This window comes from Bos mutus, chromosome 23 (genome assembly GCF_027580195.1).
Source record: "Bos mutus isolate GX-2022 chromosome 23, NWIPB_WYAK_1.1, whole genome shotgun sequence".
Taxonomy (NCBI): domain Eukaryota; kingdom Metazoa; phylum Chordata; class Mammalia; order Artiodactyla; family Bovidae; genus Bos; species Bos mutus.
In genome coordinates, this window is record NC_091639.1 from 3520891 (window position 1) to 3533916 (window position 13026).

General features: G+C 44.0%; 1 protein-coding gene across 1 annotated transcript in view; it reads right to left on the minus strand.

Annotated features, from left to right (window-relative positions):
* Positions 1–13026, minus strand: part of F13A1 (coagulation factor XIII A chain) — a 144053-nt gene that overhangs the window by 40495 nt on the left and 90532 nt on the right. The window contains exon 9 of the mRNA XM_005891153.3: positions 1074–1177. Coding sequence (XP_005891215.1) covers positions 1074–1177 — 104 coding nt within the window. The remainder of the gene's footprint in view (positions 1–1073; positions 1178–13026) is intronic.

Below are 13026 nucleotides of genomic sequence, written 5' to 3' on the forward strand. Positions count from 1 at the left end.
TGTGCTTTTGGGAGGTTAGCAGGCCCACGCTGACTTTTACAAAATATTTTGCATTTTAGTCAGCTCTCTCTCTTGTTACTAAGAGGCTAGCTGTCATTAGTCACTCAGATACCTCGTCATGACATTTAATCCAGAACACCAGGAAGTGTTGAACTTTCTCTCAAAACTCAGTATTGTAACAATGTTCCCTCATGAGTATGTAATGAATGTTTGTGTATATCTGGATATGCACACATCAATATCTTTTTTTAAAGAAAGAAATGGAAAATTCCATTTGAGCCTCATTTGAGGACTATAACCCAGGAAGGTCATCTCAGCTCTAAGAACTGTTCCATCCACTAGAGGCCAGGACACAGTTATGTAAGTTTTTTGAAACAGAGGGCTGTACCTCAAAGGATGTATTATTAACACTTCATGCATTCCAGATCTAATTGCCAATTCATCAATATCTTACATCAATACCTGGGGAAATAAAAATAATGTCCCATAGCACTGATTTTTACCATCATATTACAGGAAAATGGAGGCTTATGAAAAATCTGGAGGTGAGGGGGTGTCATAGCTGCCAGGCTGAGTTTGCAAGTTAGAAGATGAGCATTCACATACTCAAGCTTTGAAAGAAATCACACAACCTGGAAAGAAGTCAGGTTCTGAAAAGATGGCGATTTACAGAATGATCCGTAATTAGTTTCTGAGTTCTTTATTTTCTTCACCGCCTTCTATCTTGGCGCTGTGTGTCGGGCAGGGCTGAAATATACTTATAGCCAAGTGAAAGTGCTTACACAGATACTTTTCCTCTTGTCTTCAAAACTGCTTATCAAAGCAATAGTCGATGAATTATATATGTTAAGTCTTATGCTTTTTTTTTCCCTCCTAAAAGTTACAAAGTAATCAGAGCACAGACAGCCACTGAAATGAAATTAAACCCGACTGGCGGGCAGTCGATGCTGCGTGTCCAGGAAGCACACGGCTGATATTGGTTCCCACCAGGCGGGCGTGCTTCCCACACATCAGATGCGATCATAATAGCAAAGTGTAAAGACCAGGAATATAAAGAGAGGATGCAGCTTTACCATCGCTGTTTTCCTGGGGGGTGCTGTCCACGACTTGCCAACCTCCAAACCCAACGGGAAGGTCCGGCCTCGTCATCCAGGCTTCATTCCAGCAGTGGTAATTCCTTAGAAAACACCCCCCCAGTGAGTTAGGCTTCCCGCCACAGTCAGTGCTCCAGGAAATCAAAAAGGGACCAAAATTCCTGTGGATATGCTATCTATAAAAAATCGGAAACCCCAGCAAGAATACTGGGATGGGTTGCCATTTCTTTCTTTCTTTCTTTCTTTTTTTAATATTTTTTTTTTACTGAAGGATAATTGCTGTACTAGTTGCCATTTTTCCTCCAAGGGATCTTCCCAACCCAGGGATCAAACCCGTGTCTCTTTCGTCTCCTGCATTGCAGGCAGGTTCTTTACCACTGAGCCACCAGGGAAGCCTATAAATTATTGGAATGGCTTAAGCTAAATGGAAGCCTCCCAGAGACATACTGAGGATCTGGATGCAAGTTTCCTGGGCAGGTCTGTTTCCACTGGTACCCCTGGGGGCACTCGCATGGTGGCACATGGCTGTCCCCCCAGCTTCAAGGCCACCCAGAGAGGGTCTAATCAATGCCTTAAACAGTTTCAATCTTACCCATTGCCTGCTGCCTAGTGAAACAGAATTTACTATGGCCTCAAGAGATATGGGAGAGAAGACAAGTTAATTAAAATCGAAACACATATATCTTTGAATTCCATATACATATATATAAGACTTATAAAAAGCACAGCCTTTTGTAACAATTAAGCAATAAAATGCTTTTGTTTACGGGCTTAGACTATCAGCCTAGAAACTATAACATTGTGCTGAATTTCCATTTCCTGTCCAACAAGAAAAAAAGGTTGCCGAGGTGTGTGTCTCTCTACGTTTTGTCAAAGGTGAGCGACCCATGAGCTCAGGGCCCTGCAAGACTTTCAGACTTAGCATGGGACCCGTGAAGCGAGGACACGGGATAAGCTATCATCAGGAATCGCATGATTATGTCCTTGGGAAGACCTGAAATTATACGACGCTACGGGAACAAATGAGAGCACATTAACCTGTCACACTACAGCAAATATTCAGATAGTAATAGCAGTTTAGCGGTGGCGTGAGGCAATTACAGCCATCTCTGTTTATAGCACTGATGAATTTCGGATCCAGCTACCAGCCTTCCTACCCTCAGTGTCCTTCAACGTCAGGGATTCGTGCACGTTCCCATCCTTCTCCGAGTCCCGCTCATCTTTGATTGACTCAGCTCAGAAGCATTTATTTAACTACGCATCACCCACCGTGCACTGGCTTCCCAGGTGGAGCCAGCGGTAAAGAATCCTGCTGCCAATGCAGCAAACACAAAAGACCCTGGTCTGATCCCTGGGTTAAGAAGAGCCTGCACCAGTATTCTTGCCTGAGGAATCCCGTGGACAGAGGGACCTGGCTGGCTGGAGTCCATGGGGTCACAGAGTCGGACACGACTGAGCGACTGAACACACGCGTGCGTGCACACACACACACGTCCTGCACCAGGCACCATGCTGGACCCCCACCCTGATCAGAGCACAGGTTCCCGTCCGTAAGGAACCCCATGATCAGGGAGGACAGACAAACACAGAAGCCAACCGTTAGAGCATTTCACAGGTTCTCTGTGAAGCTTAAGGCACTTGGAACAAGACCTGGCGTAGGATGAGCGCTCAAACACGGTAACTCTCTGACTTTAACAATAATTGACTGAGGGGAAGTTCAGTGGGGTCAATGGGGTCTTAGTGGGGAAGCCCTGGGTGCAGGAGGGACAACTTCACGGCCGAAGTGATGCTTGAGCTGAGTCCCCCAGACAAATGAGAGCTCGGCAGGTCAAAAAAGGACTAAGAGCCAAGTTGTGGAGGCACGGAGTGTTTGGCGATCTGTATGCTGTTCGTTGTGGTGGGTGGATAGCGTGTTTGCGTATCTGGGGGAAGAGGGGTTGGCAGGTAGTGGTGGGCAGTGCGTGACAAGACTGACAAGTACACACAGCACTTCCTGTGCGCCCAGCACTGTGTTAAAGCCTCTGTGTACATGAGCACACCTGATGTACCCAGCATGCCAGGAGAAAGGTGCTGTTATTATTAACCCCTGTTTACAACGGGCGGAACAGAAGCACAGAGAGATTAAGAATCTTGCCTGAGGTCACACAGCGAGTTACAGCTACAGGATCCACACTTTGAAGCACCGAGCTATGGTTTAGTGAGAATGAGATTGCGAGATCCTTTTATCCCGAGTTAAATATTTGGGATTTATCCTTAGGTCAGTTAAATCTGCAAATCTGTACTTGAGAGAGCTAGGCGAGGACTGGGGACTGAGCTCCCCATTACTGTAGAGAAGGAGAGGAATGGTCAGGAAGGGACTGTGCCTGTGAGGAAGCTTCCCAGTTTCCAGGGAGCATGATGGTTCCGTTTACCAAGACCACTGGAGGAGGAAGAGAAGGTTTGTGTTGGGGGCAGGGGCGGGGTGCTAGGTGGGTGACAGGTTCGTTTGGGAGATGATGGACTCAGGGCCTGTGAGAAACCCTAAGGATGAAACCCAAGAGGCATCTTTATATACACAGGTGACACTCCGGATTTGACAAGGAGGGAGCCACTGGCGTCTTCACTGTTGACGGAGGGGAGTGAGGAGGAAAAGGCCAGATGGGGAGGGTGTGGGTGGGGAGATGCGCTGAGTTGAGTTCTATACCAAGAGTGATTCGGGTTGTAAGTGGCAGACGAGAAGACAGGCCAGTGCCTGGAGAACAGCGCAACACGGGAAGATTGTTCTGATTATTTTCCATTAGGAGGGAGTGTCGTGTCTACGGAGGAGGAGCCAGTGGGGAGAGAGAGAGCGAGAGTAAGGCAGAATAAAGGGAGAGATGGAATCAAAAGAGGCTCAGATACCAAAGGCGCAGGGAGCGTAGGTCAAGAGCGGCGCCGTGGACAAATACGGGGAGCGCATCACTGCCTGCCGGGGAAGGACGCACAGATGGAGGTTGCAGTCCCGGTGTGGGGTGTCGGGCGGGGGCCTGGGGTCAGCTCTCACCTGAGAGCCCCTGTCTTTGCTCCGAAGCTGGAAGGAAGGTCACCGTGATCACGTATTAGACAAGGCGAGCCCCCCTCCAGATGGTGAAGGTTACGCCAGCAGGCAGAGAGGCCCAGAAAGAGCAGCAATGAAATGTTTGCAATCGTGCGTCCCTCACACTGCAGCGTTTAGCAAGCCGGCGTTCCCCGGCACCGCCCTAGATTAACAGGCCCCAGACCTCCTCCTTTAAATTCAAATACCGGGGCCAGGTTAGCCTTGAACAAGATAAGTGTTGTTCTCAAACCTCAGGTAAAGACTTTGCCTTGAGGATTTTCTTTCTTTTCAAACGACCAGGAAACGGGGTGAAAGTTTCTTTTCTCTGAGTAAAATATTTAATTAGCTACTCACATCTCTTCCAGTTTCGGGACGGAAGGCGGAAGTTTAAGGCGTATTTAGGGTGGAAGAGTTTGATAAGAGGCCAGGCACGTGTAGCAGTGGCCGAGGTGATGACTTGCTATGTTCCGGAGGTGCTGGGCCTTGGTCAGCAGGCGGCAACGCTAGTGGCTGGGCTCGCAGAGTGGACACGGGCAGGCGGCAGGGCTGCACCCTCTGCAGCCGCAGGGCTTGTCCCACCACGCCTCTTTCTCTGCTCAGGAATGGCCAGAGGAAACGCGACCTGGGCCACCACGCCATCACAGTCCCCTTTTTGTCTGGGTGGTCAGTATTTCTGGGTACACGTGCCTGCCTTTTCTATCTGAAGTTCCTCTGTAAAAGGAACTGATATTTACAGACATGGCCGAATTCCATTTACCTTTATCCACGTTAGAAATAGATATGCTTCCTAGAAAGTCTTCTTTTTTTTCAATTTAGAGCTTTTTAACCTAGATCTCTATCTAGATAAATACACCTTTCAGTTTCATCATGCACTCTCAGAGTGCATGATTCATTCTGGGGATGCGGCCTGCCTATTCACCATCACGTTCCCAGCACCAGATCTGGCCCTTAGCAGCTGCTCACCAGGTACTGTTTTCTTGAAAGGCAAGAGGATCTCTCAGAAAGGCAGGCATAATTAAATCTTTGTTTGTTTTTAAGATTCACGGTTTTGTATTTTTTCAAAGCCTTCACTTGGAACCCGACTTCCCACTATACTATTGAAATATGCAGTGTCCTTTTAAAGTTAAAAAGATTATAAACCTTCTCTCTGATCTAACATCCATGTTACATCTTTCTAAAGAAGCAGTGTAGACATTAACATAAAGCCCCTGTTTTGTTGTGAATTATTTAATCAAATTGAAAAGGACTTCTTTGGGCAGATAATATGGAGGCCAGAAGTGAAAAGCACATCGTTTCTTTACGTCACTTCCTGTATGTTTCCTGCAGTGGCAGCTAGTAATTTCTAGAACTCCTTTCAGTGATGCTATCAATAATGATTCAGTGGTACAGGTGCAAAGGACTCAGAGGTCTTCACCTGAAGCAGAACCTCACCGTGCCCGGCTGGAGGACCTGGAAGGGACATCACAGCATTGGCTTAGTTTATCCTCTGATTTGGTAAACCCCGTTCCTTACAACTGTGCATGGGAAATAATCATGCAGATGCAAAGACATGTATACGAGGATGTTCATCTGTCCATAATTTTTAAGAAGGAAAATCAGAAACCATCCAATATGCAATTAACTATTTTAAATCACAAAGTAGAATACTCTTCAGCCTTAAAAATCTTATTAGGTAGGAAAAAAATAACCAGGGCATATCCATTTTAAAAATCACGCTACAGAACAAAGAAAAGTGTTCACTGTGAATGTCCATTTGTGTGGAAGGCAGAGTTTCAATGAGCCCCACACTTGTATGAGTCCCTCCCCCTTGAATATGGGTGATGCCTATGAATTGGATGGATTGTCACTCCTGGGCTTATGTTACTTTACCTGGCAAAGAGGATTTTGCAGATGTAATTAAGCTAATTAATCTGCTGATTTTGAGTTAATTAAAAAGGAGATTATCATGTGGACCTGACCTAATCACGTGAGCCTTTAAATCTGGGTCTAGAAGTCTGAGACAGAGCAAACCAGAGACCCAAAGCAGCTAATACGTTCCCCTGCTGGCCTGGAAGAAAATGGCAGCTTCCGAGAGTTCTGCAGCAGGAAGGAGCTGGATTATTCCAGAAATCAGCGTGAACTTGGAAGAAAGCACCAGGCATCAGAGGGGCCCACAGTCACTACCTTCATCGCCATCATTTGAGACCCTAAGCAGAGGACCAGCTACACTGTGCCCAAAGTCCTCACCTACAGAGCCTGCTGGATAATGCATGTGTGCCGCTCTAGCTGCCAAGGTTCTGGCAATTTGTTATGCAACAATAAAAAATGAATACAGTGCACAAAGGGACCTGTTAAAGAATGCTTAACAAAATGTTGCAAATATTCTGAGTAGCTAGAAAGGGGATGACTCTTATTTTTATACTTTCTTCTGCAACATTTGAAATTTTTGTAATAAATATATACAGAAAAAAAAAACATTTAAGAGAAGTACATTTTATTAAGGAAGAAAGAGCACAGTTCAGAGTCTGTCCTAGTTCCAACTGGCTAAGGTCACATCCAGAATGACAAGAGCTCGTGGGAGGTGCAGAAGTGTACCAAAAAGACAGCTGAGACCAAGATGGGCTTCTGAGCTCTGCGTGCTGTTTGTTCAAATGCAGTGAATAGTTTAAGCAAGGTGTCCTTTACTGCCTTTAACTTGGCTAACTGCTTAAACATTCCACAGGGTCATCTTTTCTGCAATCTGTGCAGAAAGGTTTCCTTCCCTAAAAAGAAGGAGATGTGGGATTGCGATTCTTTTCTGCAGCTTTATTAGAGCTCAAGGGAGAGCACAAATAAGATCAGGAGAAAGTCCTGGAAGAGCTGTCTTGGACCAACTTCAAATGTAAATCAAGTACTCGAATTCATTTGAAAAATGGCAGCGGGTTGGAAAAAGCTACTGGTCTGTCTTGCAAACTACTTGTGTTTGTAGGAGACAGGCGTACCCCCGTCTCTTCCCTGGTGGCTCAAACTGTAAAGAATCTGCCTGCAATGTGGGAGACCCAGGTTCAGTCCCTGGGTCGGGAAGATGCCCTGGAGGAGGGCATTGCAGCCCACTCCAGTATTCTTGCCTGGAGAGTACCATGAGTCCATGGGATTGCAAAGAGTCGGGCACGATTAGCGAATAACACACACACCCCCCTCTAGCCCTGCTGATACACTCCTAACACAGGCAGCGATACTGATGACAATAATGGCAGCATGTCTTGGACTTGCTGACATCTGGTCTTTCCAGTAATGAAGGCGTGGGGAGGGCTGGGGGTTGTGGGAGAGAAGTGGAGACGAGTTGGTGGACTCTGAGGCTTGACTATGAGACATTCCAAAGTGGAGACAAGGGTCTGGACCAAGAAAGTCCTTGTCAGTTGGGAAAGGTAACGAAGCCAGATAACAGAGGGGAGTTATTCAGAGGAAGGGGCATGCTTCAGGGATCTTCTGTGGAGCTGGGGGAACCGCGCTTCTTCAAATGCAGCTATTCACGCTTAGGGGATGTTGGAGTGCTGAAACCAAGAGGGGCATTTTGAGTTTCTCTGGGGTCTTGTCCACCAAAGGCTCCCAAAGGTCCAACTGGGTGGAGGTCAAGCCAATATCCCCAGGAGGAACAAATCGCCCATCAAGAAAAGAGAGAAGTAATGAAGGTGTTTGTTTTTGCTTGTTATACCCAGGGAGGGAATCCTACAATGCTCATTAAGAAGCTGCAGTTTAAGCACCATCTGATGTAGCATGAAGAAAAGTGAAAGTCACTCAGTCGTGTCCGACTCTTTGCTACCCCATGGACTGTGCAGTCCATGGAATTCTCCAGGCCAGAATACTGGAGTGGGTAGCTTTTCCCTTCTCCAGGGGATCTTCCCAACCCAGAGATGGAACCTGGGTCTCTTGCATCACAGGCAGATTTTTTACCAGCTGAGCCACCAGGGAAGCCCCTAATATAGCATGAGAGACCCCAGTCAAGGGGGCTGAAGATGGCATGGCCTTGGGGATGTGGTGTAACTCCCAAAATGAAATTATGAAGTGCATTTATAGTAGGGGTGATAATTAAAATAGTTAATAATTGCTCAGACACAGACATAAGCCAGTTGGAAGCTGCACCCGATCAGAATGTTGTTGTTGTTGTTCAGTCACTAAGTTATGTCCAACTCTCTGTGCCCCATGGACTGCAGGATGCTAGGTCTCCCTGTCCTCCACTATCTCTTGAGAATCTGATCACTGGAAAAGACCCTGATGCTGGGAAAGACTGAAGGCAAAAGGAGAAGAGGGCAGCAGAAGATGAGATGGTTAGATAGCATCACCAACTCAATGGAAGTGAACTTGAACCAATCAGAGAGTTGGTATGGTCTAAACGCTGGTATGGTCCTCCCAGGCTCTACTGGATAAATGCCAGCCTAGATGTATTCAGTTACACATACAGTATGCTAATACTTAGCAAGTTTGTTTCTGCTTACAACTTTTCCTGGAAATGTGTTTTGCCTAAGTCCTGAAAGTATATAGCCTTTCCCCTCTCTTTTCAAGATTACCTTCTCAATCCCAGGTATTGAGATCTTGAATATTTATGGAGAGAATTTTACAGCAGCTTTATTAGCAATGATTATTAGGACATTAGGAGATAATCATGTAAAATTTATTTTTTCTCCTCTTTTGATAGTTTTCCCTCTCTTGATTATCTGTTTTATTTGTTAACTGTGGCACCAGAAATGGAGGAGACCAAATGAAACCTCCGAAATGTTCAGGAGGTAGACAGCACCCCCTCAGGAGCCACATCTGACACCACTACTTCGCAGGGGGTCCTCTGTCATTGTGCTGAAGTCCCCCTGCTGGATTTACTGTGACAATACGACCCTGGGCGCCTTTACCGCTCTCTTGCACAGCAAATTATCAATTAATATTCCTGCGGAAAATGGAGAAGAGATTGGATTTTGAGAATAATTTTAATATCCAAAAAGCTTTTTATAATAAATTCTGACCAAGCTTATCCATAACTATTGAGAGGAGTTTTAAAAAATATAGCCAACAGTCTTAGTAGTCATCAGAATTACTTTTTTCCTTTATACAGCTGTTTATGAGTATGCTCTACCGAAAACTCTTATTTATATGAAGTTTTTCAAGAGGTCTTATTAATTATCAAAAGAAATTAAATTTCATTCAGTGTAGCTTAGGTGGTACATATTGTATTAGCTTTTAATTATTTGAAAACGGGTAACCTTTGGTTTCTGTATAAGATGACTCTCTTAAGCAGAATTTATGACTAATCAAGACATGACATTTTCCTTGTTGTGAAAGATACCTTAGTACTTTCTAGGGGTTTATCAGACGCTTCCGTCCTCTTCTTTCACGCTAATCTCGTGAGAAGTGTTTGTGACGACCTCTCATTTTTTACTCCCAAAGTCGCTCTTTGTCACTCTTTCGTGAGACTTGAGTAGAACAAGTATTTGGGAGATAACTTTGGAGACATTATTGCTGCAGGACCAGGATAGAAATATGAAAGGAAGCGGGGGAGAGTCCTGTGCAGTGATTTTCAACCTTCAAAAATTAGTGGCCCTTCGTAGTTTTAGAATAAATGTTTCGTAACACCCCATTTATTGTACTGAAACTAAGTCCACCGAATTCTATACACAATTCCTAAAAGATAATATAATGCCTTATAATGTACAGAAGACTCGATGAAATAAAAAATACATAATATAATTTGTATTTCAGCAGATGTGTGTCAGGAAGACGATATTAGATCCCAAACTATTCCTGTGCTGTGCTTACTTGCTCAGTCATGTCCGATTCTTTGTGATTACACGGTCTACATACAGCCCACCAGGCTCCTCTCTTCATGGGATTCTCCAGGCAAAAATACCGTACGAGTTGCTATGCCCTCCTCCAAACTATTCCTACAGAATGTAAAACCCTCCGGGGGTCTGGTATGCCCCAAGTTTCTAACTACTTGTCTAGTGGTTAAAAGTGTGCTCTGCAGAAAAACTCCCAGAATGGCAAAGGAAGGGCTCCCAAAAATCTACTCCTTCATGAAAATAATGAGAATCCTAACAAACATGATCAAAACCAATTTCTCAAGAACTCTGGAAATGAACCAAAGATTTGCAACAATATAAGGAGGATTTACTCAACAAAAACAAAACAATCTCAGTAAGAACTGCGAGCTTGGGGGCCTGTTAATTTCCCTTATTTCTACTCCTCTCTCTGTAGCTCCTTGAAAATGAACAACCTTACAACCACGGTGGCTATAAAAACATGCAGCTTATTAAAGAACAAAGAAGAGAAAATGGGCTTGGCACTCCCTAAACTTCAGCAAATGAATTATCACTATTAACCCGTTTGGCAGCCCTTTGAAAGCAATGTCTAACCAAACAGAGAATATCAATGAGGAGATAGAAATTATGGATAGGAGTCAAACAGAATTTCTGGAGCTGAAAAGTATAATGGCTGGAATAAAAATTTCAAAAATTCACTAGAGGGTCTCCAAAGCAGATTTGAGCAGGTAGAAAGAGTAAAGAACTGGTGAACTTGAAGAGAAGTTAACTGCAATGATCTAGTCTGAAAAACAGAAGAAATACATGAAGAAAAATGAACAGAGCCCTGAGGCACGTGGGGTACACACATAATGGGCCTCTCTGAAGGAAACGAAAGAGGGAAAAGCAGCAGAAAGAATATTTGAAGAATAGCTGATAACTTTTCCAAATTTGATGATAGATAGTAATATACACACCTTAGAAGTTAAAAGACCCAAAGAGAATGAATTCAAAGGGATATGTACGTAAATGCCTCATAGTCAAACTGTCAAAAGCTGAAGACAAAGAGACGGTTCGGAATACAGCACACGAAAGAGTGATTTATTATGTACCATGGATTACCAATAGAATTAAACATGATTTCCAATCAGAAGTCATGAAGCTAAAGGCTGATGACCATGGTTAAGTTACTGTGCCTCGATTTGTTCTTCTAGAAGTGGGGACAATAACAGCCATTACCTTATTGGGTTGTCAAAAGGATTAAATGAGTTAATAGCGATACATGTCACCCACTTAGCTTAAGTCCTGGCACAAAGAAAGCGTTCCATAAGCAGGAGCTATTTTGATTCTTGGAGGTGGCAGATAAGTTTCTCAATCCTTCCTTCGAGACTTTGGAGTGGATTCACAGCATATATTCTTAGGTCTCTAATGACAGCTCTCACGACCTAGCTCCAGGTAATTTTCCCCAAAATAATTTGGCTGACAAGAGTGTGGTTAACTCGCTAAGTTATTTGAAAATACATGTCTTTGGTAGCTGTTCAAGATTGGTAACTTGGATACATCACAAGATAATTTTGTGAACTCTAAGCATCATAAACAGTTTGGCTTATATTCAGAATTTTTCTTGTTTTTCTTGGAATTCATTTTTGGATAATTCTTTTTGCGTATCATGATTAAAAACTCAACTACAATATAACATGTGAAAGTCCAACTATTAGAACATACTGAGCTTCTAAAAACAATATGCAAAGTGGATCAGTCTGCAGAGATTTTTCTTTTTCTTTTTTAAAAATTTGATTTTATTTTTTGGCCATGTAACATGTGGGATTTAGTTCCCCAAACAGGGGTCAAAACCAGACTTACTTACAGAAAGAGACTCACAGACTTAGACAGCAAATTTATGGTTGTCAGGGGGAAGGACGGGGGAAAGAGATAGGGAGTTTGGGATGGACAGGTACACGCTGTATTTAGACTGGATAACCGACTGGAACTGTACAGCACAAGAACTGTGCTCAGTGTTATGTGGCAGCCTAGGTGGGCGGGAGGCTGGGGAAGATCGGATACATTTACATACACAGCTGGATTCCTTCACTGTGCACCTGAAGCTATCTCAACCTTGTAAAGCTATACCTCAATGCAAAGTAAAAAGTATTTTTTTTTAAAGTGTATCAGTCTGAACATCAAAAATGCACCTATGATGGGCACACCAGCATAAGTACAAGACCGCAGTGAGATTAGGCTCTGCGGGGTGTGTGACATCCAGGGCTGGCTCCCCAGCATGCAAGCTGCTGAATTTCTGCTCTAAAACTTGCTTAGAAAGAGCTTTATTTATAGATTCGACACTACCCATTGCAGTAGAGGTGTTGTTTTTTTTTTTTTTTCTTTTTTGCATTTGAAGTGAAAAACAAACAAACACCTGTGCTCTTTCCAAAAAGTATGGAGCGAAGTTAGGGTTTTTTTATTTTTTAAGAAGCAGATGCATTGAGACCAGCCAAAGAATTACAGAAATTTTCTGTGGCATGCTTGATTTCTGTGTCTTTTTTCCCTGGGGAGCCAGTTTGCAGAGCAGCACCTGCATGTGGGTGAGCGGAGCCCAGCCTGGCCTGTGCAGATGAGCAGGGTTCCTGTGGCAGAAACCACTGACCGGGGGAAGAAAGGCCTGGCTGGAGGAACAGTGACGTTCATTTAAAAAGTGTTCATTTTGGAGCTGGTGGAGGCAGAGGTTTCATTGCTAAGTCCCGTCTGAATCTTGTGACCCCATGGATGGTAGCCCACCAGGCTCTTCTGTCCATGGAACTTTCCAGGCTACAATACTGGAGGTGACCCTATACCTTGTTAAATTCAAAGTCATATGAAAAAATTAAGGCCCAGAGAATTCAAGCAACTTGCCCAAAGTCACTCAGCTAATTGGTGGCAGAGCTAATCATATTGCCTTGAATCATGGAGAGAAAGAGAGGAAAGAAAATTATAAGAGAAGTTTGACTTGATCTGGCATTTTTCCATGAGATCCTAAGAAAAGCAAAATAAAACTATACTTTCTTTCCACGTGAGTCACTGACTAGTTCTTAGATTGTCCCAACTTTGAGCTGAAATTGATAAATACAAATTTGCTAACTCACAATTCTTTTAAAAA